This window comes from Malurus melanocephalus, unplaced genomic scaffold, assembly GCF_030028575.1.
Source record: "Malurus melanocephalus ecotype Western Australia unplaced genomic scaffold, MMel_1.1 scaffold_371, whole genome shotgun sequence".
NCBI lineage: Eukaryota > Metazoa > Chordata > Aves > Passeriformes > Maluridae > Malurus > Malurus melanocephalus.
The window spans coordinates 180,503-202,565 of NW_026623603.1; the positions used below are offsets into that span (position 1 = coordinate 180,503).

The 22,063-nt window shown below is 43.5% G+C and overlaps 1 protein-coding gene across 1 annotated transcript in view; it reads left to right on the forward strand.

Moving 5' to 3' along the window:
• Positions 1 to 22,063, forward strand: part of CTNNA1 (catenin alpha 1) — a 122,105-nt gene that overhangs the window by 14,573 nt on the left and 85,469 nt on the right. Inside the window, exons 2-7 of the mRNA XM_057378714.1 lie at positions 2,296 to 2,402; positions 4,268 to 4,463; positions 11,265 to 11,431; positions 12,199 to 12,318; positions 14,129 to 14,395; positions 16,919 to 17,122. Coding sequence (XP_057234697.1) covers positions 2,298 to 2,402; positions 4,268 to 4,463; positions 11,265 to 11,431; positions 12,199 to 12,318; positions 14,129 to 14,395; positions 16,919 to 17,122 — 1,059 coding nt within the window. The 5' untranslated portion in view covers positions 2,296 to 2,297. The remainder of the gene's footprint in view (positions 1 to 2,295; positions 2,403 to 4,267; positions 4,464 to 11,264; positions 11,432 to 12,198; positions 12,319 to 14,128; positions 14,396 to 16,918; positions 17,123 to 22,063) is intronic.

Sequence of the window (22,063 nt, forward strand, 5' to 3'; positions counted from 1 at the left end):
TTCTGTGAGAGGTGTAGCAGCATGAACTACACAGAAAAAGCCTTTCTTTAGAAACCTGCTGTGTTTTCCAGAGCCCTGGCTATGTTTCTCAGAAACCACAAAGTTTTTCAGTGTATTTTTCTTGGCTTCTTAYGTAGGAAGCTCTCSTGCCAAGCTAATGGAGGGGAATAARSCACTGAAATTCTTTGTGAGAGGTGGGAAGGTACCTGGGAGTGGAGGGCATTTCACAATGTGCCCTATTCCRGCATCTGGTCTGTGCCACAAGCCAGTGAGTGAGTGAAGTAAAAAGGGGGGTGATTGAGAGAGAAGGTTAATTAATTAGTTCMCAGTGCTTAGTGGTCACTGTCAGAGTGAGGGGAAGACAGGAGGTGACTCCTTCCGTCCTCCTGTGGCTCTTTGGGGGCTCTGGAGCTGTGGCTGGCTTGTGCTGTGGGAACTGGGAGCCTTTGCCAGCACCCGCAAGCTTTTTTCAGTGAAAGCCATCAGAAAGGTTAAATCTATGCCACCATTGATCAGGCACTTTCTAATCTCTCTTTTTAAGCTTTCAGCTTTTAAAATTTTTTTTTTCTCACAGCAGTGTGGGCACTTGAAGCGTGGGTGTAGTGGAGAGCTGATTGCAGTTGGGTGAACATTCCTGCCTTACACCTTGTGAAGTTATATTTCAGGTGTCAGCTTTGGTCAGCAGTGCTGCAGTGAGTTCTCAGTCTCTCCTGTCGTGCCCATCATGTGGGACCGGTGGGGTGACTGGAGACCAGCCTTGAGCCAGGCAATGCTGGGCTTCTGGCTGAGTTCCTCCAGTGGCCCAGAGCTTTTATTCTTCTCTGGGAAACAARCAGCCTCTCCGGCGCACAATTAGCTGTTGGGGTCGGGAGAGAGCAGTTAATTGTTGTATTTGTTGTAAACATTGTTGGTTACCAAAATTAGTGCCTTGCCTCCTGCTTTTTAAAAATAACGGGATGTTGTGCTCGTCTGGCAGCTCGGGGACATCTGGTGCTCTCAGAGCAAAATGACTGCTGAGATGCTGTGCAGGCAATGCCATGTCCAGAGAAAGATTAAAAATATCAGCTAATAAGCTTTAAAATAACCTCGATAGCAGGTGTTTAGGAGGATGAGTGGAAGGAGATTTAGGAAATATATTTCTCTTTCCAACTTATTTAAAAATAAAAAGTTACAAATGTAGGTCTAGTCTAATCTTGAATTTTGAGGTCAGGCCAAAGCAGGAAGAGCTAGAATCTATTATGTCTGTAGTGATATGAATTGGTTTTATGGATCTTAATACTTTAAATCTATTTTTACTGAAATTATTGTCTAGTTTATTCTTTTGTTGTGCTGTGCAGCATCATGGTGTTAATCCRGTGATTTGTTGTAGTTCCTTATTTTTAGTTCTATTTTTTTAGACTGCTGGTCTCAACAGGAGAGCTATTTTCGTAGTTTCACTCAACTTTTCCCATAAGTATGTTTGCTGTTCCATTGGGATGTTGATATAAAACTGTAACGGGAAGAAACGGCTCAGTGACAGCTTTGAACAGATCTCTTCATGCAAATCTGCTTTTCCCTCCTATGCAAATGTTAAGGAGAAGTGTAATAGATATGTAAGCTGTTAAGTATGAACCAGCTGGATTTTCTGGCTTTGTAAGGCTTATATTCACTGCTTTACCTTTGTACTCCCCAAAGCTGAACTGGGTGGTGAAGGGGAAGGGTGCATGGCTTGGGTTAAACCTGGCTCCTGGTTTGGCAGAACCTTTGGGGTAGTGACTGGTGATGGAGCTGAGCACTTGGGCAGCTTTCTGGAGCTGCTGAAGTTGAGGTGTTCTCWTCTGCTCCCCCATACCTTGGGCTGTGTCTCAGGGCTGCTCTGGGAGCACAGGATATCTGGTCCTGGAAGGGAGGCAATGGAAATTCGGCAGGGGGTACCCAGCCTCATGGTGAAGTGTTGCCACTCCCTGTGGTCCTTCTTCATTGCTTGGGGACCACCAATGAGTAATCCAGGCCGTGCTGATCTCGTCATTGCCCCGATAAAACATTGTGGCTTGGCAGTAGGTTTTCATGTGGGTTTATTTGCTTTTGGTTTTATTTTCTAACCAAAATGTACAGGTAACGTCTGTRTATTGTCATAACAAACAATTTGTTAAACTCTCACCATTTGAATCAAAACTGATGTTTCTGGAGGTGCTGTAACCTTCATTTGGACTAAACGAATGTTTTGTATTTAACAAAGCTGTCTGCATTTTAACTTATTTTTAAGATGCATTAGCAGTTAAAAATTGTCTTCATGTAGCTCTTTTCTTCTTGCAGAAATGACGGCTGTCACTGCAGCCAACGTGAACTTCAAATGGGACCCCAAAAGCCTGGAGATAAGAACACTGGCGGTTGAAAGGCTGCTTGAGCCTCTTGTTACACAGGTAGAACAAAGAGAGGGGRCAAAATAAACAGTCACAAAGATGATTGCCTGTTTTGGTGTTTTGTTTTAATTAAGTCACAAATTCTAGTGTAAACCACTCCAAACTAAAGATAGTCTACAAGCAGTTTCTTTGTTCAGTTTCATTGGAACAGTCGCTGGCCATGAGTGCAGGAAGACTGTGCTGCTTCAGCACCTGATAAGACACAGTAGTTGCTAACATGCACTTCTGCACTTCTGATTAAAATAATATTCCATGTCTGTACTTTGGGCTGGATTTGTGAATAAAAGCTCTTTTCTGTGTGGTATGCCCCAGTGAAAAGGATTGAAGAGCATAGGAAGGCTGGAGTAAGTCTTGTAAATGTGAGCTCTTGTGTATTGGATGTTTTGAAAATTCTTGGAAGAGACTTTCTAAGAGGTCTGGAAAAGAAGGTACACTGGAGACAATTCACTTGTTGTCTTTAGCATTGTTTTCCTGGAATGTGAAATGTCTAAAATGACAGAATGAGCTGGACACAATTCTTGCTAAGTACAGACTGGAATAATCAAGTTTTGTTTCTGGTATTACTCCCTTTAGTTACCAAGCTGCTGTCTGTATTTGCCACCTGTTCCTTCTGGATCCTCAGGTGGGCAGTTGGATGATAAGACTTTTTAGCTGAAGTTACTGATGGAATCTTTGCTTAAGAGAAATTGTCCTAATTTGGCAAACTGAACTGAGCCAACTTGTTCATAGGACCTTTTTCACTGAGTGTAGTGTTTGTAACTTAGTCCTCAAGGAATAAGCACAAATGCTCTACTGGCAAACTCAAATATTCTAAATGATGTGACTGGCAAAATACGGAGACTGAACAGGAGCAAATTGCCTTGCTGCAACTTGTTCTTTATTTGTAGAACACGATGAACTGAAACTCCCCASTACAAATGCTCCCCATTAACCAACCATGATATTCCCAACTGATGGCTTTCCCTTTCTGAATCAGCCAGCTGGGAAGATGGATTCGGCTCTGAGGACCTTTATGTCAGCAGTCCTCGGGCTTTCCAGAGCAGTAATTTTTTTAATGTTGTGATTTAATGTCCCTCTGAAGTAGCTTTGTGTGTGTTTTCCTAGGCTTTCCAAAAAGGAGAGGAAAGAATAAGGCAAATGGGTACATGTATGTGGATTTTGTGACATGTCCATGTTGGGTAGAAGGGGATGGATCCTGATCCTGRGCTAAGGGAGCACTGGGGGTCATCTGGCCTCTGGTGATGACCCTGCTCCCGGGAGGGTTTCAGTCTAACACACAGAGCATGGAAATATTTGTTGATTGTGGGAGGATTGTCAGAGCTYAGTTGGGCATTTTTCAGTCCAACTCCTTTGCTCAGATGGGCTTTGTTCCATTCGATTTAATTCCATTCAACGCATGGGTTGTATCACTGTTTTGGACTGAAAAGGTCCTGTGCTGTGCCAATTGAAATGTAGAGTTCAACCTTGTCTGGGRTGCCTTATGACTGGAGAGTTATCCCAACCTAATTATCCCCACCTTGGTTTCTTTTATGTGGTGCCAAAGAGCTCTGGCCTGTTACTGAGACTGCAGTTTATCAAAAATACAAATAGATCTCCATTCTTAAAATCARCTTTTGAGGTCTGCTGCTGATAAGAGAGATCTTTGAGCTATTTAGCTGCATTTATTTTGCTCATCTAAAGAGTCAAGAAGCATGGTAGTGTTTAAATGTGAAAAACACTCATTAGGGTAACATTTGGAGCTGGCAATGGTGCAGGTATTAGCAATACACTATCTAGAAAAGAATACTTGTGTCCTTACTATCAAATGARCAAGCATCTAATTTGTTTGATGTTGGTTTTTTTTTCCCTTCCACCTCTGCCTTTAGGTAACAACACTGGTTAACACCAGCAACAAGGGCCCCTCCAATAAAAAGCGAGGGCGTTCAAAAAAGGCCCATGTTTTGGCTGCTTCAGTTGAACAAGCAACAGAGAATTTCCTGGAGAAAGGAGACAAAATTGCAAAGGAGAGCCARTTCCTGAAGGAGGAGCTGGTGGCAGCTGTGGAAGATGTTCGCAAACAAGGTAAGAGCTGTGGATCCAGTGGCTTCTCAAACTGGGGCTCTTCAGAGCAAGTAGAACCATTCCCTTTCCCCTTTGGTGCTGTTTCTAATGGCTCTGCACCTCTCAACCTGTGGATTCTCGCTTGCCTGGCTGGCGTCCCTGAGCAGTAATGTAACTGGATAGGTCTGGAAATTGGGTGTCCCAAGTAGAGATTAAGAAGAGATGCAGAAGGACCAATTCTTTGAAGAGTATTTAAAAACTCAGTTGAGACTCAAAAGTAAATGTGCTCTCCCAGGTATCAGTTTCATGGGACTCCATCTCAAATATGTCAGTAACTTCTTCAATATTTGTCTGTGTGCAGACCAGTATTGTAGGAGGAAGAGCCAAATGTTGACTTGACAGAGACGTGTTTCTTGAATATGCCAAATGTAAACAGCACCAAACAGAATGTGGAGACCTTGATTAAATATTCCAGGCTTCCTTCCTCATGTCTAATGTTGATTTTATCATTTTCTTTCTTACTTTCTTGGAGAAAACCTGCAAGAAAAGCCTATGGAGCTGACTTACTSTAAAATATGCACTAGTAAATATTGTTACTCATAAATCATTTATCATTCTTCCAGTCATGAGTCTTTTCTATGCTTCAGTGAAACCCAGTCAACTGGTATTAATGGTGACGGCTGCTGCTGCAAAAAAAAAGGGAGAAAACTCATTAGCATTAATTACTTGTTTGTAGTTGAAGTTGTAGAGCRGTGAAATATTAGTTGAAAATGGTTCTAAGTTCGGGATGAGTCTGGTTGACAGACCAAAGAAAGATCAAGGTAAGAAGGATGCAATATAAGGAGCTAATTGAGTTGGCTTAATTTACCAACAACAAACAGCAAGAGAGATCCTTTTGACTCCGAGCTTTAATTGTTGGTGCTTGCTGCACAGTSGAGAGTCAGAGCTCATCTGTGGGTGCCTCCAAATGGCTCAGCGATGTTAGTGAGAGAGGGAGCTGTGCTCAGCCCTCAGGATTGAGACTCTCCCTGAGCTGGCTTTCTAGCTGAATATTGCAGTGAGAAGCTGGTGGGAAGGAGAGACTGATTAAAAATCTTCCAGATGACCCTTTCCCATGTTTCTTGGCTCCTTCTTGGTTCTGAGACTACACATAGGCTTGATGCCAGAACCTCCCTGCTCTGATGGCTTTGACAGAGGAGGTGAAGCTCATAACTGAGAGGTGCTGGAGTGAAATAACTTCCCACCTTAATGTTGCTTCACTGCTTCCTCCCTTTTTGCTGTTYGCAGCTTGTGTGAATTCTGGTGTGCAAAAGGGGGATGGCTGTGCCTGTTTCCTGAGGCTGGGTGGGTGTCAGGCTGGAGAGAATCTCCKGGACACCAGTGGAGATTGTGCCTTTGTGGGGCCACAATTGCAACACTGGCAAGGGTCAAAGCTGTGCCCCATCAGGGGGCTGGTGTTTCGACAGGTTTAGCAGAGCAGCTCTTGCTGAGGAAATTAAAAATCAARCCAGCCTTTGAGGAAATGAGAAGCAACTGGTGAAAAATGAGATAGAACAGAGGAAAGGGTTATTGCTGCCAGTGCCCAAGAGGATTGCAGCTCTCAGCAGGGCTAATAACAGCAGGGAGATATAGCCTCCCAATGTATGTGGTTATATACACTCTGTGCACCTCAGAAGCCTCCCAGTATTGTGGTAGACCAGCTGGATTAATGAACTGGGAAACAAGGCAAGCGTGACACAAAGCCTGTGCCTGTGCTTAGCAAATCTTCCTGGTGTTGGTGCCTTTAGCTGCCGTTTGCAACAGGGCAAGAGTGGAGAGGAGAGTCTGGGTGTCGTGGTCAGCAGCAGGGTGATCATGAGCTGGCAGCATCTGGCTGTGACAGCAGCAGTGGGATTACAGATATAGAGCACAATTAATCTTCAGCAGAGGACAGGAAAATAGCATTAATAACGCCTCTATTTAGAGTAGGGAGCGGTTTAGTTACCATAATAAAAAAAGATGAATGAATGTAGACAGGGATTATGAAGATGATTAGGACAATAGATAACTTGTCTCATCAGAGAAAATTAAAATTTTTTTTTAGCCTAGCGAGAAGAAGATTGAGAGAGTACATGATTTTAGTGAGCATGCTTGTTCATAAAATCCCATTTGTTGGGGATAAAAACAAAGAAGTAAAAAGAGCTATTTCAAATGAATAATAGCATGGCTACCTACTAAATCAATGTAAGTGGATCTTCAAAGTCTTCTGTTTTTTTACAATAGAAGRATAAATTACAACTTGCTTTAAATATTAAGCAAGTTAATGAAATATCCTACRGTAAGATTCCTGGCCCTTTAAAGCTTTGGACTTTCGATTTCTTACAAAGAAAAGAAACTTTTTAAGATTTTGAGCAGAAGAATAGAGATAAGGAATCAAAGTGTTTTTTGGAATAGATCSTGCTGTGGTTATAGAAAAGACTTGGTATTGGGAAGGCATTAGATACGAACATTTTGAATCTCAGCATCCTTGTAGTGTTTATTACAATAATTTCTGCCATCAGAGCTTTGCTGGGTAACAGAAGGGGCCATACTGGTCCTGCTCAGCCCTGCTGCCCCAATGTAAGCTCCCTGTAGAGTTCTGCACTCTCAGGAAGCCTCATTGTGTGTTGGAGCGCTCAGGTCTTCTGCTGCTCTTGGGGAGGTGTTCTGGAACTTGAACCAGTCCTTTACCCAGGTGCTTGGCACTGAGACAGCTTCCTGACTGGGGTCAAGAAGGAAATTCCCTTTGGGTCGGACTGATGAGGCTGTTCCTGATTCCCTGCAATGCTGATGGCTGTAGCTCGCTGTCTCTCTGTGGCTGTATGTGAGCATGAGGTWTTATTTGTGCTCATACTGTTGTGTGTCTTCTATGGCAACTTTACATAACAGACCAAAAATTAAAGCTTAAAATTAAAAAGCCTGAGCCTGTGTTTAGGGTTTGAGGTAAGAGAATGGATGAATCTTTGATGTCTCAGGTTGCAAATGCAGCTGACTGCTTCAGCTAAGTGTCCTTCTGCTTCACATTTCCAAGTGAAGGGTTCTTCAAAACTGAACAGCAAGGTAAATTATGAAAGGGTAAAACCGCTTTTTCAACTGTGCATCAGAGAACATATCTGGCCTAAGGATATCCAAGGAGCAGGAGGAGGCCAGTTGTGGAACATCTTGAAGTTAAATACTGAATTCTTCTTGGAAAACTCAACCTCAAAATTCTTTTATGACCAGTGTGCTTAATTTCTTAGAAASGTACAACAAATTCTGTTGCTTTCCTGCAACAATGCTTTGGGAGTGGGCCACTTTGAAAAGCCATAACCTCAGGGAGCTCTGAGATGGCTCTTGGCAAACTGTAGGACTGCTGTAGGCAGTATATGGATTTAATTGAAGAAAAGATTAAGGAATTAACAGAAGCTTTTTGTTGCCGTAAGTATCAACTTTTGCTATTGATACAGCAAAAGGTGATGTGGGGCCTCCTGTATGGCAGAAAGCCAGGACAGCCTGTTGTGACACTCCTGGTGGGTGTTGGAGGTGACATTATTGGTGAGATGGGACTTCARTATGCAGAGTAGCAGAGACTTGAAACTCTGATTTCCTGCTTGCCTTCATTTGGTGGGGATTGGCAGCCTCTGGGGAAGTGAGGTGGGGTGCTGTGAGCAGGGAGGGAGTGSCTTGGTGTCCCTGGCACTGCTGGCAAAGCAGCCTGGGGACAGCTTTGAACTGGAATTCCTAAGGGGTACGAGGTGATGTGTGGGCACGAATTTCCAGCCTGGAGGAGRAGCAGCAGTGCCTGTGTGTCCTGGGTGTTGCTGCCTTGCCCATCCTGTCTGCTGCTGTGCCCTCCCGTTGGTGGTGGTGTGGAGCAAGCCCTGTCCATCATGGTCATTGTGTTCCATGCTGGGAGCAGGGTTAATAGCGCTGCCTGAAAGTGCTGTCACACCCTGTGGGCATGTGGGAAAGAGACTAGAAAATGGGAATTTTCTGATGGACTAAAATCATACCATTTCTAAAATGGGCTTTGTTCCATTCGATTTAATTGAATTCTTAGTGCTTTATTAATAAGATCATAGCGTGGTTACTGTTGCCTCTTCTTTTCTCARCTGTATTATTTTCTTTCCCTTCTAATATCTAATGAAGATCTACAGTTATATTGGAAAAACAGACTACTCATATAAGAATTTGTACCAGCTTTATAATCTGAGTTTCATAGTTGGACTCCTCTCCACTGCATTACTTAACTCCTAAAATCCTTCTTACAAAGTGGTTGTGTTCCCTGTGGTTCAGTGTTGCAAATGGAAAGGTTGTGCTGGACCCCATTGGAGCTGCTGACGTGCACGCACAATGCAGTACCWGCATATTTCAGCCAGCGCAGAGTGCCCTCTTACCCTTTGAATCCAGCTAAAATAACTACCCCATGGTGCTTTCCCTTTATAAAAGAAGCCTGAAAGCCAGCTTTCTTTAATTGGCAGAAATGTATATATATGCAACAACTTTAAATATAATCTGCTTTTAATTTTGGGAAGCTGGTTATCTTTTGACACCCTGACAAGCTGTTTGAAACTCACTAAATCTTTTAAAATCTCTTGTTAAAATAAAAGGGAATAGCATTTTATTTTAGGACTGGCTTGAAAGGTTGCAATTTAAGAGATGGGTAGAGCATAATTTTGGTTTTTAAATTCACTAGCAATTTCTGAGATTCATGTGAAGCAAGCGGCCACCTCTGTAAGTTGTAAATAGAAAATAAATTAAAACAACATTTTGGGAGTTGGAAATGTGGGAATTTTACATATAGGTAAGGAAGAAAGGAAGGAAATATTTGTATTGAATTTTCGTTCTGGAATGTTACAGAATGGCCTGGATTGAAAGGGACCTTAAAGCTCATTAGYCCCAYTCCCTGAAAAGGACCCGCTTCCATTGTCCCAGGGTGCTCCAAGMCCCARTGTCCAGCCTGGCCTTGGRCACTGCCAGGGATCCAGGGGCAGCCACAGCTTCTCTGGGCACCCTGTGCCAGGGCCTSCCCACCCTCACAGGGAGGAGTTATATCCCAATATCCTGTCTAAACCTCCTCTATTGGAAGCTATTCCACTTCATCATGTTACTTTATGCTCTTGTAAATATACATCCTTAAATCCTGAGATTGTTTATAGATTTCATACTAGTGGTGATGACTTTTATTAGCCTRTTCCAGAAAGAATAACAAAAGGGTCATGTCAGCTATGTCAGGGGTTTGTAATCTCCTTCCTATTTGAACTTTTCAGCATTGGTGGTACATCATCTCACCCATCTGGAAATCTGAAGTTCTTAACCCTTTTTGAAATAATGATTGTGCTCCCCAAAGCTGAATAGGGGATAGCTTTGGGTTAATACTCAGAGCTGGCCTGTACTTGGACAGAAGCTTTTTTGCTGTGTCCCAGTGCAGAAGTAATATATTTTTATCTTAARATGTTATATGCCATTCTTGGTTGTATTATTTAAGATGATGGAAGGGTGTTACATAGGAGGGAACATTTGAACAAAATTGAGTATCTTGATGTGGTTGCTTGGGCAGGCTGGCAGCTGTGCTTGGGCTGAATTTAGCTGTGAAGGTGTAGAGTGCCTGGGTGGGAGAAACACTTCCTGGGCAAGATATTTTGTATGAGGATGGTTAACCCCAGGCTCTCCAGCTGTTGGCATTTTTGAGCAGTTAACAATAAGTTATTAGATAAGTGGAAACCTCCTGGGATTGCATCATGCAGAGATTTTGGTGCAGCCATGGCCCTGTTGGGTGTSGGGGGCTCCATGGGACTCACTATCAGCTGTCACTTGTCAAGCGCTGGTGGAGCTTTTTTAGTGTCATCTGAGACAGGCTATTTTTATTTCAGCATTTGGCTGTGTGGACACTTTTCATACAGGTTTTTGGGAAGCCTCTGAAACAGCAGCTACAGCAATCTGCTTTCTGGTCATCTCTTGCTGCCTGCAAATCCCTGACCTTGTGGACCTACCATTTTCTAAACTAAGTCCAGGCTGTTCTTTCAGTGTTTCTGAGATGCAGAGAGATCCAAGGATAATAATGTGGATTCCAAAAYTTGCTGGTGTTAAGAACTGTGGTGCTGGAAGCTGCCCCAAAAAGTGAGGGAGAAATCCAGAATTTACTGCTCTGACTGTACACAGGCATTGCTTTTATGCTTTGTGAATGCCTTCTGGAGGAATTGCTCTAGCTGTGCAAAGTGGCCTTTGCTTTTCATAGTTAACCAATGGCATTGTTACCATCTGAAACCCAAATTCTTTGCTCTTGCACCAGATGCAGCCCCACAGGCTATGAAATGTTGAAGCGTTTTACGAAGCGCTGCCTGGCTTTGAATTCCAACCAGGGCATATCCAGCCAGGTCATCGCTCCGAGTTGTTTACGGTCCCAGGAGCTGTGGCAGCTCGCTGTGTGTTTACAGTGCTTTCTGCTGCTTTCTGCTTAACTCCTACACGCACACAAATCAAAGCTTTTGCTCAGCCTTTGAAAGCGTCGGAGCTTGGGAAAGAGCTGCAGCCCTGCAAAGGCATGCTGAATTCACCTCTCTGGRGAATTCTGGCATGCTAAAACACCTGTACAAATGGAAATAAGGACCAAAGTATGATTTCCCAGCTCTCCCTCCCTGCACAAGTCCCGCTGCCCCAATGCCATGTGGTAGCTGTACTTAGAGGGAGCCACATACACTATTAATGGTTGGCTGTATTTCACAAATGTTTTGTTTTAGAGACTTAGGTTGGCTCAGGAATCTTTCCAATGGTTGAGGCAATGCTGTGTGATGCTAAAGCCAGCCCCTGCTGTCCCCTGTGCAGGTGACCTGATGAAGAGCGCGTCGGGGGAATTTGCAGATGACCCCTGCTCGTCGGTGAAGCGAGGAAACATGGTGCGGGCCGCACGCGCCCTGCTCTCTGCTGTCACCCGCCTGCTCATCCTGGCTGACATGGCAGATGTCTACAAGCTGCTTGTTCAGCTCAAAGTYGTAAGTGTGGGTCTGTGCTGTGCCTGGCACAGCGAGGGTGTTGTGCCCGGTGCCCGCTGTGCGTGTGACCYTGTGAGGTGTGTGCTGGCAGCGGCTCCCTTCTGCAGTGGGGAGGGTYTTGGGGATTTTCCTCTCAGCAGAACGTGTGCAGTGGGTGTGTGTCACTCGCTTTTATACTCACTGTCAGCAGCTTTTGACATCGAGTTGCACTCTGTTCTGAACTTTTAGTGCAGAGACTGACTAAGCCCTGGTCTGCACTGCAGGTGATAGCCAGCGCTTTCATCTTATAGTAATTTGGCTTTCTTATAACCAGTACTCCCTTGCATCTAATAGGCATGAGCAGCTTCAACAGGCTAAGTAAAATGAAAGTGCAATATTTGAGGAGGCCTTTTCTTCCCATGAGCAGCAGGGTGGATAAGTGGTTTGTGCATWATTTGAATTGGAATAGCATTGGATACTGGGTCTTGCTTTGCAAATGAGTTTTGAGAACTCTCTTTGTGCCCTTTGACCATTGCCACAGCTCTGCCAGGGCCCTGGGCTCCTTCATGCTCTTTYAGATGTGTGTACTGGGCTGTCTCTGGTAGCTGGTGACTATGAAATAGCAGCTAAGAACTGTATGCTGTTAACCTTTAAAATGTCTCTCCCCAAAAAATAACAGGGGGCAGAGGAAGATTGCTTTCTCTGTCTGCTGTGAAATACATTCTAAATTACCTCCTGACCTGTGGACCGTATTGCTGGGAAAAATATGTGAATATACATTCTTTCAGGTGGAAGATGGTATCTTGAAACTAAGAAATGCTGGCACAGAGCAGGACTTGGGTATCCAGTACAAAGCCCTAAAACCAGAAGTGGACAAGCTTAACATAATGGCAGCCAAGAGACAACAGGTATAGTGTGGCAACTATTTCCTCTGCATATCATTTCTTTTTCAAAGTAAGGCAGCCTTGCTGCTCTTGGACAGTGTCTATTCTGTAAATATGTTTTATTTAATTTTTTTACATTATTGCTGAGTTCTTTGTGCTCTGTTTAGGAGAGCTTGCCTGGTAAGCAAGAAAAGTCTGCTTGGCTGTAAGGCTGCTGCTTCTGATGGAATTTGTTCTTTGTAGCATTTGTTTTTGTGAATGTTTTAGTGCCTTAATGAAATGCTGCTTCCCAAGAGTTGCACTTCCCATTTTGAAGCAGGGCAGGTGTGTGGGTAAGGACAGGGAGTTGAGATGTGTCMCAGTCCTGGGGCACTCTCCACTAGCCCACATTGCTGTTGTGGTTCACACAGATGGACTGATCATGTCTGTGTACGCAGGGAGCAAAAGTCATGGCTGGGCACAGCTACAGCTTCCCAAGGGAGCAAGTGGTGATGCTCACTGGTCTTGCACTGAAATGTCCATTGGAGGGGAGGTTTTAATTCCTGTTTGTTATGGGTATGTTCAGTGTTTGGATAGCTTGTGCTTAACCTTAAATTGTCTGTGAAATTTGTTTTGTTCAACAGCACTGGTGTGACTCATTCTTGTGTAGTTGAGTTTTCAAAAGAAAGCAGAGGTGTGGGCAGTTTAACTTATCAGGAATAGCATAATTCTTTTGGAGCATTTTTTGCCTCTTTGTTATGCTGATATGTACAAACCAAAACTGCTTATGCACCTCTGACACTGCTTGGGGTTTTTTGCACAGATTTGTCTTAGAAAATAAGCTGGGTACAGTCAAAAAGGGATTGCCAGTTTGTTGTGTATCTCAAATCTGATTGCAGTAAATGGGAGTAGGGTTGTGATGGCAATGCAATAAATGCTCTTAAACTGCTTTGTGATGGATTGTTCCACACTATGGGAAGTGGTTATACAAAATCTGTAAATCTCTGTGCCTGYCTGGAGTGCCCTCCCTGCTCGGTGTGTGCCTTACCGAGGTCAYATATTGCCTATTCATTTTGGAGACTCTGACAGATTTTTTTTTCCCTTTTCTCAGTGAGGCAGTCCTTGTCTTCATTTTCACTGCCTCTTTGTTAGATTTAAGAGGTAACTTTAAAGTGATGATGCTGCTTATAACAGTGGTTGTTCCTCCTTTTATAAACTTATTGCTTTTGCTGGACTCAGAGGCTTTATCTGATCATGGTGCTTCTGTTCCAAAACAGAGGTGATGGTGCTTTAGAGAATTACAGCACAAAGTGTTTGGGAAAAGACTTACAGAYTTGCTCACTAATCTTGAATTAGTGGTAATTACAGTCATTGGATTAATTTTGTCTCATTGGAGGTGAACAAGAAGTTGAATGAGATGATATATTTGTTCTTCTGAAATTAAGTACCTGAGTCTCTTGAGGAAAGTAAATGCCATCTTCTAGGTGTGATTAAAGAAAACATTCTGGTTGCAAGTCTGAGAGTTTAAATTAAACATGATCTTCTGCAAGGCAAGACAGGACAGCTTTCAAAATGCTGGTCTTCTGCTGCAGAGGAACAAAAATCCAACGTCAGACTGTGAATTGTGGCGTTGTGAATTGCCCTGCAGTGTTGTTGTTTTTTGACTTTATGAAGCTGTCGTGTTTTGCAATTAGTTGAGCCCTTAAGGATAAGAATACTCAGTCAGCAGACAGATTTAAGCAGATTTGAGGCAAAGAACCTGCCTGTCCTTTGGAGATGCGGAGAGACAGTGCATGGATATTGAATGTGGGGAACGCTGTCCAATGCTTTTTTTCCCCTTTAATTTTCCTAACAGGAGTTGAAAGATGTGGGTCACCGCGATCAGATGGCGGCAGCCAGGGGGATCCTGCAGAAGAACGTGCCCATCCTGTACACGGCGTCCCAGGCCTGCCTGCAGCACCCTGAYGTTGCTGCCTACAAGGCCAACAGGGACCTGATCTACAAGCAGCTGCAGCAGGCGGTCAGTGGCATCTCCAATGCTGCCCAGGCCACTGCCTCGGATGACGCTGCCCAGCAGCAGGGCGGGGGCGGAGAGCTGGCCTATGCCCTCAACAACTTTGATGTGAGTTTGAACCTTTCTGTAGAAACACCCCTGTAGCCCTCTTCTTCACTTAGCTTGTTAGCCACAGCTTGCTTTTATTGATGTTGCTTGTAAGATCATTTGCTACTGAAGTACAGCAAGTTGTAGGCAAAGTAGACTTTTTTTGAAAAAGTCATTTTCCAAACTAGGATTGATGGAATACAGAAAGTTATCTTTGTGGTTCTTGGTGATGGAAGGCTGTCAAGTTAAACTAGCTCTGAAATAGCAGTTAGCCTACTGCTACRTTAGATGGTTTGTTTGAAATTGATTATTTCATAATATATTTATGTAATGTATTCTTGGAAGTGACAGAAGTGATTTATTAAAAGTGAATAATGTATTTGGAATTGCTGAAACTACCTATTGAGAGGAACATGAAGTGGGAAGTTTTAATATGATCTTTGGTTGGAAATGAAGTCATTTCACACTGATATGTTGTACTGATCTGTCATGTTCTTTATCTTGCATTCAGCACATTGCTGAGGACAGCCATGCATTTTTACTGAGATCGCTTTYCTTTTGAAGCCAGGATTGGGTGTCTACCTGATTCAGCCTCTGAATTTTAAACACTGTAGCACTAACTTACTCTAGAACTTTATTTAATATTGCAAAGCCATCACTCAAAAGGCATTTATTAGTTGTGGTTTTGCCAGATTTTGTGCTCTTTAGCTCTTACCACTCTTGTTCCTCCCTTTCTGCCATGATTCTTTCACCAGGCTAAAGTTCTGTTTGAGTTCTCCCTGTGCCTTGTGGGAAGCCTTTCCCTGTGATCTCTTGGGTAACAAGAGGATGTCAKGGCTGTCTTGATCTTTGTGACTGATGTCAGTTTTGAGTTTTCCTTTCTGAAATTTCATCAGATAGATGCTCAGTAAGCCTTAGGAGTTTGCCTCAGGTTAGCCCCGAGGGGCTGTAGCTTCTCACAGGTGTCTGTGGGGAGGGAAGGCAGCCCTGCAGCAGCAGCACCACTTCAGGGCCTGGAAATCAAACAATTCAGTTCAGGTTTGTGGATTGGCTTGTACAGCTCAAACCAGCTAATGGCATTTCTGATCTGACCCTATTTTACTGTACAGCCTCTCCAATATATGGCTGTAGACTACTTTTTGAATGTTGCAGTTCACATGAAGCTGTTTGAGCTTTTAATTCCACTTGGTGAGGCTCTCTAGTAGCAGCAGTGCCTGATCAGCAGGCCAGCTTCATGATAGCTTTGTCGTCTCATTCCTGCCAAAGGAGGCTGACAAAACAAATGTGTAGAGGTTCTTGGCAGATGTTATCCTTGCACTTCATTTCCTGCTGCTGCTTGAGTGTTATTACGCTCCTGTAATAGAGGCTTTGAGCACACATGCCCCCAGATACTCCAGTGATGGTAAAATATTAAATGGCTACCAGAAGATAACAAGCTGATTGTTATCTCTTTTTTGATGGTGTGGTAGCACACTACCATTGTATTAGCTAATGGCTAGAAGTTTCAGGAAAAATGAGGAGTAAATGTCTTGCAGAGAGCACATGCCATGTTCCCATCCTGCTGTGATGGCTGCATGGTTATTCCGTAGGGACATGAATGTGCTGGCTGGCAGGAGGAGGTGGTTGTGCCCTGCCTGCTGAGGTTAGCTCGAGTRCAAACTGACTGAGAAAATTCCCATTTCAAAAAGCTTTGGGGCTTCTTTTAGAATTAACAAATTCCTGAAATAACCCAACCAAATCCTAAACAAATCATCAGACCTTGAAATGGCCAAAGAATTTTTCTTTAATAAATTATAGACCTGTTTAGATAAATCACCTGGAAGTATTCAAAGGTGATAAATACTGTGCAGCCTCTTCTTGGGGAATTTCCATGGGTGGTGGTGTCAGCCCTTTGGGACAGATGCATCAGTTCTGCTGTTTCAGCCTCAAGTCTTTTGGTATGAGCTGTGCTTACTAACACTCTGGCAAGAGAAACCTGTGATCATTTTTTGCCATGAAGAAGTTGATTTCTGTGCTGTTTGAAACCTTTGTGTTGATGTTTCACTTGGAAAATTTTTGATAATGCTGTTGTATTTACCTGCCTAACACTGAAGGGAAGAAAGACTGTACAAAGCAGGGCAACAGAGCACAATACATGGAGCTAATTTTGGACATTTGTTTTCTTGTTCATGATGGGATAATTACATCTGACAAGTTAACTAGTGAAGGCATGTCCAGATTGACATGTGGTTAGGAAGAGCTCTATACTTCAAACCTTATTTTTGCTGGCACATTTTTATTTTTGCCATTCATGTAACGAGGCTTCCTGTGGCCAAGTTTTGTTTAGCTGTCAAAGCAGCACAAGAAATGAGTAGCAATATAATGTGCTGGGAAACCTCTTAGTAATTTTACAAAACTACTCATGAAAATCCTCCCCAGTGCCAAAATGGTGTCGTTTGCCTCTTAATGCCTGATCAGGGGGTTGCTCCAAGGGTTGCTTGTGTGGATGACTTAACAGTAACACACTGCTTGGGCTGATGATTGATTTGCTTTTYCTTTTGCTAGAAACAAATTATCGTGGATCCCTCTACCTTCAGCGAGGAGCGGTTCCGGCCGTCCCTGGAGGAGCGGCTGGAGAGCATCATTAGYGGAGCAGCCCTGATGGCCGACTCGTCGTGCACGCGCGATGACCGCCGCGAGCGCATCGTGGCCGAGTGTAACGCGGTGCGACAGGCSCTGCAGGACCTGCTCTCYGAGTACATGGGCAACGTGAGTATCCTGCTCTGCTGCTCACTTTGGGGGCTTTCACTCCATGGGAGCAGCTGAAATACAGAATTGAAGTTGTCCCTCAGAGCTGGTTGGTTCTGTCCCAGGCAGAACAGTAACAAGGGGTTCTAAAAGGTTTGTCATGAAGTGGGATGAAATCTGCTTATATCATCAATGATACTTGCCTTCAAATTGATCTGCAGTCGTCCAACACGTATTTTCATCATAATATTAACCTTTTGGCACTGCTTTTATTTTWTGTCTGTTAACATTCGTTTGTGCAGAAATTCAAACCTCGGGTTTACATAAGGTAACTGGGCTTATGCAAAAAGTTCTGCTTCACTTCTGTTGACTCTTGGAAAGTTTAACTGTGTCATCTTTGTAGCTGAAAGCATAAATTGTCAGAATCAAGTTGATTATTGTTGCTACTCAGTTTGAGTAGAAGTGATGTCTGAAGTTAAATATGTAGTAAAAAATTCTGAGAGCACTTTGGTCTAAATATTGGGCTCTGAGCAGCTCTTTTCCAGTGTTTAGGCACTGAATGTGCACACAGTGTTTGAAGCCTGAGAGTGTTTCTGCAGTTGGAGTAAGTGTCATGTCATGCGGATGAGCTTCTGCATTTGAGGGCATCATGATGCAATATTGGCCTTCCTTCCCCTCCATTGCCCCTTTACTCTCATTCCAGTGGGTTTTAATCTGAGGAACTTGCTGTGTTGAGAGGCGAGATCCGGATATCATAAGATTATAGACTAGACTACATATAATTTGTTAAACTTCAATAGTGTTAAAGCTGAGTTTGGGAAAAAAGTTACAGGAATGGCAACAACTTAAGCAAACTAGGGCTTGTAGCACTGTGGCAAGTGAAATCATCTGAAGAAATCTTAATGGGAGAAGGTGAGGGATTATTTATGCTTTTGAACTTGTTTGAGGTGCAACTAAGTTCACAGATACTTTTTTTCTAGACAATAGCACTTATTTAGGAACCTTGTTGCATTAGTTACCTCACCTTAGTTACCTCACCTTCCTTTCTTTTGGCCAAAGTGACTTCATCATAGGGTAGAACTGGTCCAAAAGCTTCCATGTGTGGGTTGGGGTGGTGGAATTTGGAGMACAGATGCAGTGTGTGGTAGCGAGAAAGTAAAACAAGGATTTCTGTTTACCAAGGAGAAGGGCAAAGTAATTGAACAAAACTGAAAGGCAAGTCTGATGTAGCCTGCGGGCTGAGCTAGGTATTCATGTAGTCTGTCTTAATTGCTTGTGAAAGTAGCTTGTGCTCAGCATTGACATTTTGTAGAACTTCAGACTGCAGCTGGGGAGCAAAGCACTGAGTTGTGCCACTCAAAACTCCTTTGAGCAGGGTGTTTTATAAGTCTAYGAAGCATCAGCAATAATCCCTCAAATGTGCTGCTGGATTGGATGGAGCCGTGTCAGCACGATTCCGAATGGAGCAGCCACCAAAGGGTAATTAAACGTGCCAGACGTAAATGCTCAGTCTTGCATGTAGGAGCTGGTGGCATTTGTCTCRTTGAAAGTTGGTCAATACCCATGTGAGAGTGCAGAGCTTTGGCTTTCTCTCCCAGAAATGCTTGTCCTCCTCCTCAGCCATGTGCTTTTGTCTCTGATAGGCAAGTTAAGGTAATGGTGCTGAGATGGAAAGAATGTATTCCCTCTGTTATCTCCTTTAACACATTGTGAAATTAGTGGAGCATACTGAATTTTTTAAAGTCACTGCTATGTTATGATTGTAGACAGTGTAGTTGGGGAAATGAGATTAGAAATTCAGTGAAATGGAGTGGAAAAAGCAATTGATAAATTATGGTGAAAATGTGGGATGGTGTGTAAAAATCCATACTGTAAACCCCTSTGTGATTAAGCTGAAGAATGACTAATAGTTGGGAATCTAAACAGTGAAAATGGTTTGATACATCTGCAGGAAGAGTAGGGATGTGCTGACTTCGAGTAGTGGCAGAGGAAATGTCATTTCATGTATATGTATGACATACCCACAGCTCCTGGGATGCTTTCCTCCAGTCTCCCTTTGAAGGAGGAAGTGAATTGGGCATTAAATCTGTTAATTGCACAGCACTTGCAGTGCATCATAAATCCTGTACAAGTGTAGAGTGAGAGGTATTTATTGGCCAAGTGTAAAAATTCAGAGAAGATTGGATGAGGAATATGTTGGAAAGGCTGAAGCACAGGACTGTCTTGAGGCAGATTCCCTTTTAGCTTTAAATGCCTTCTCTTCAGTGATTTCCTCCAGCTTTTGGKCTTTTTTTCTGATCTCTGCAAAACAAGACCGTTTTCTAGGTAGTTAATAACTCAAAGTTTAGTGTTTTGGGCCCAGGGTTTAACTGTTTCTCTGGGCCTGTCCTTGAAGGTCTACGAGTCTGCAAGCATTGGTGGCTATGTTATGGAGCATGGCTGAAGTTTTTAGCTGAATAACAGTTTCTGGCAATAACTGAGTTTGTAGCATCTCRTGACCCTCACTGCATCTGCTGGCATGGTGATGAGTCCTGTGATTATACCTCTAAAAGAAGGGCAAGATTTGCTTGTTCACTAGTTTGTTATAGAAGTTTGAATCCTGTTTTTCGTTGAGGTGTGTATTATTTCCTTTTACATCTAGCACGACTTCCCTTGCCATTTKCAAGAGCAGTCTACCTTGGTCAGCTAAACCTTGTCCATCAAGGCCAGCGTCCTGTCAAACAGTGGTCAGTAGTGGATCCTGTGAGCAGAAAGAAAGGAATAAGGGAGCTCTGTAGTTTACCTTATCCCAAGTATCCCCCAGTGCTGGCAGTCTGCAGCTCAGCTGCTTCCAGAGTATTGAATGTCTCTTGATGGCTTTTCCCCAATGAATCTTTGGAGTTCCTTTATAAACTCACAGCATACAGAGTCTTCCTTAGCAAGGAATTCTGCTTCRGTGTGTGCTGTGTGGAACATCTCCTTTTGTTTTGAAGCAGAATAACCTCATGCTTTTTCCATTGGATGTTTCCTTCATCTCATGTAGGAAAAGCCCTGAGCAGCAATTCCTTATCCATCCTTTCCTATGCCACTGTTGTTTCAGAGCCATATCATGAAGGAGACTTTGGTCTAAGCTTCCCCAGAGTGAAGTGTCCTCRTTTTATTAGGTCTTGCCATAAATGAGTTACTCACCAGCTCCTCTCAGCTGTGGCTCTGCCCTCATTATCAAACAGCATGGTGGCTTCAGATGGGGTTTGTACAGGGAATGTCTCAGTGCCTGTGTGCCTGCATCTCACAGCAGTTGCAGCTAAAATCTCACTGATTTCAGCCTAGTCCTGAGGATAAGTTAGTGTTTGGTGTGGTAGTGACTGTCTCTTTGTACAAATCCACTTGGAGATTCCAGCTTGAGGGGCTCAGGAATGCTTTGCGATGAGCTTGCAGTGTGTGAAGTGACCGCGCTGAGAGAGAAGTTTGAAAAGTTGAGAMCTGTTTGTGTGAGCTGAAATGCCAGTGTGGTCGTGTTTCCCCATCCCCTGCTGTGCCTTGCGTGTATCCTCGCACTCCCACCAAACTTAGGGGAACAGGATTGCCCTGGCTCTTCAGGATTCAGKCACTGTCACCATATCTTCAGTTGGTTCTGCCACCAGTGCCTCACATTTGATGTGCTCTCTGGCATCTGCTGAGCACAAAGGGGGCTTCAGGAACAGCTGCCCTCGGGATCTGGCTTCTGAGCCACAGTGGCAGGAGGCTGTTTCTGTGGATGTTAAGTGAGATGGGCTTTCATTACCTCTGTCCACTGAACTTCATCAGCCACTTTATGACCCAGCCTCTTGGTTTATAAGCTATGTTCTCTGAAATCCCAGCTGTTYGTCCCTTAATTGTAGCATCTGATTCCCCAGCTTTTTCCCCTCCTTTTCCACTTTGCCTGGGGAGAGCTGTTTTCCATTATGGCTTTTGCTCACTTCTCACAATTCCAACAGAAAATAGTTTGCCTTTTAAAACTTGCATTGCAGATCCCTCCTGGATTGAARTAGCACGGCTGCCTATTTGCATTTGGGTTTTATTACTTGGAGTAAGCTTGAGTCTTGCTGCTGGTCCTGAATGGCAGAGCTAGAAGAGAAAGGCCTAAATTCATTATCAATTCTGAGTAATCCAAGGTCTTGGTTCTGGGATCAACTACCTGGAAGACAGTAAATTGACCACATCAGTTGTAGCTATATATAACTCACAGATGGCAAGACCCAGATCTTTGTGTGATCTGTGGCAGTCAGGCATTCTTGGTGTGTATTTTATTAATTAAGAAATTCCAAAGCATATTTGAGTTTAGTTGAGCATCAGTTCCAGTCTTAAGCAGGGCGAGAGGGCAGAGCAAAGCATCAAAATGAATAATGCCAAGATTAATAGTGCAATCAATGAAGAAGTAAGAAATAAAAGAAAATACAATGGAARCAGACCCAAAAGACTAACTCAATGATCTTGTGTGGGTACGTGTTGACCTGTTGCACTTTGCTCCAAATAAAAAGGATGAATTTGTACACACTACTACTAAATTATCCTGGCCTTGTCTTTGCACTGGTAGCTGGTGAGATTCCTCTCCTGCTGCAGCTACACTCAACATCTCTCCTTTTCTGTACTGGGGTACTTAGCTCTTCCTCCGAGTTAACACGACTGCAATGAAAACTACATGGATATCTAAATTACTGAAAGCAAATTCATTAAAAAAATCCCCAATGGGCTGACAGCTGAAACATTTCTGTGTTTGAGGCGCTTGTATGTGGAAGGGAGAAGTAAGAAAGTGTGTCACTGACACAGGAATCTGCAAACCTTGTGGTGACAGGTACATGCTGTGTGCTGGAACCCTCWGGGTGCTGTGAGCACAGGCCTTGGGCAGCTTGCCTTGCTGCAGCTCTGTGTTACACACCGTGCCCATGGTGGGTGTGAGGCTGGGCTTTGAGTTGCGCTTTGGGGTTGAGCCGGGTGGAAAGC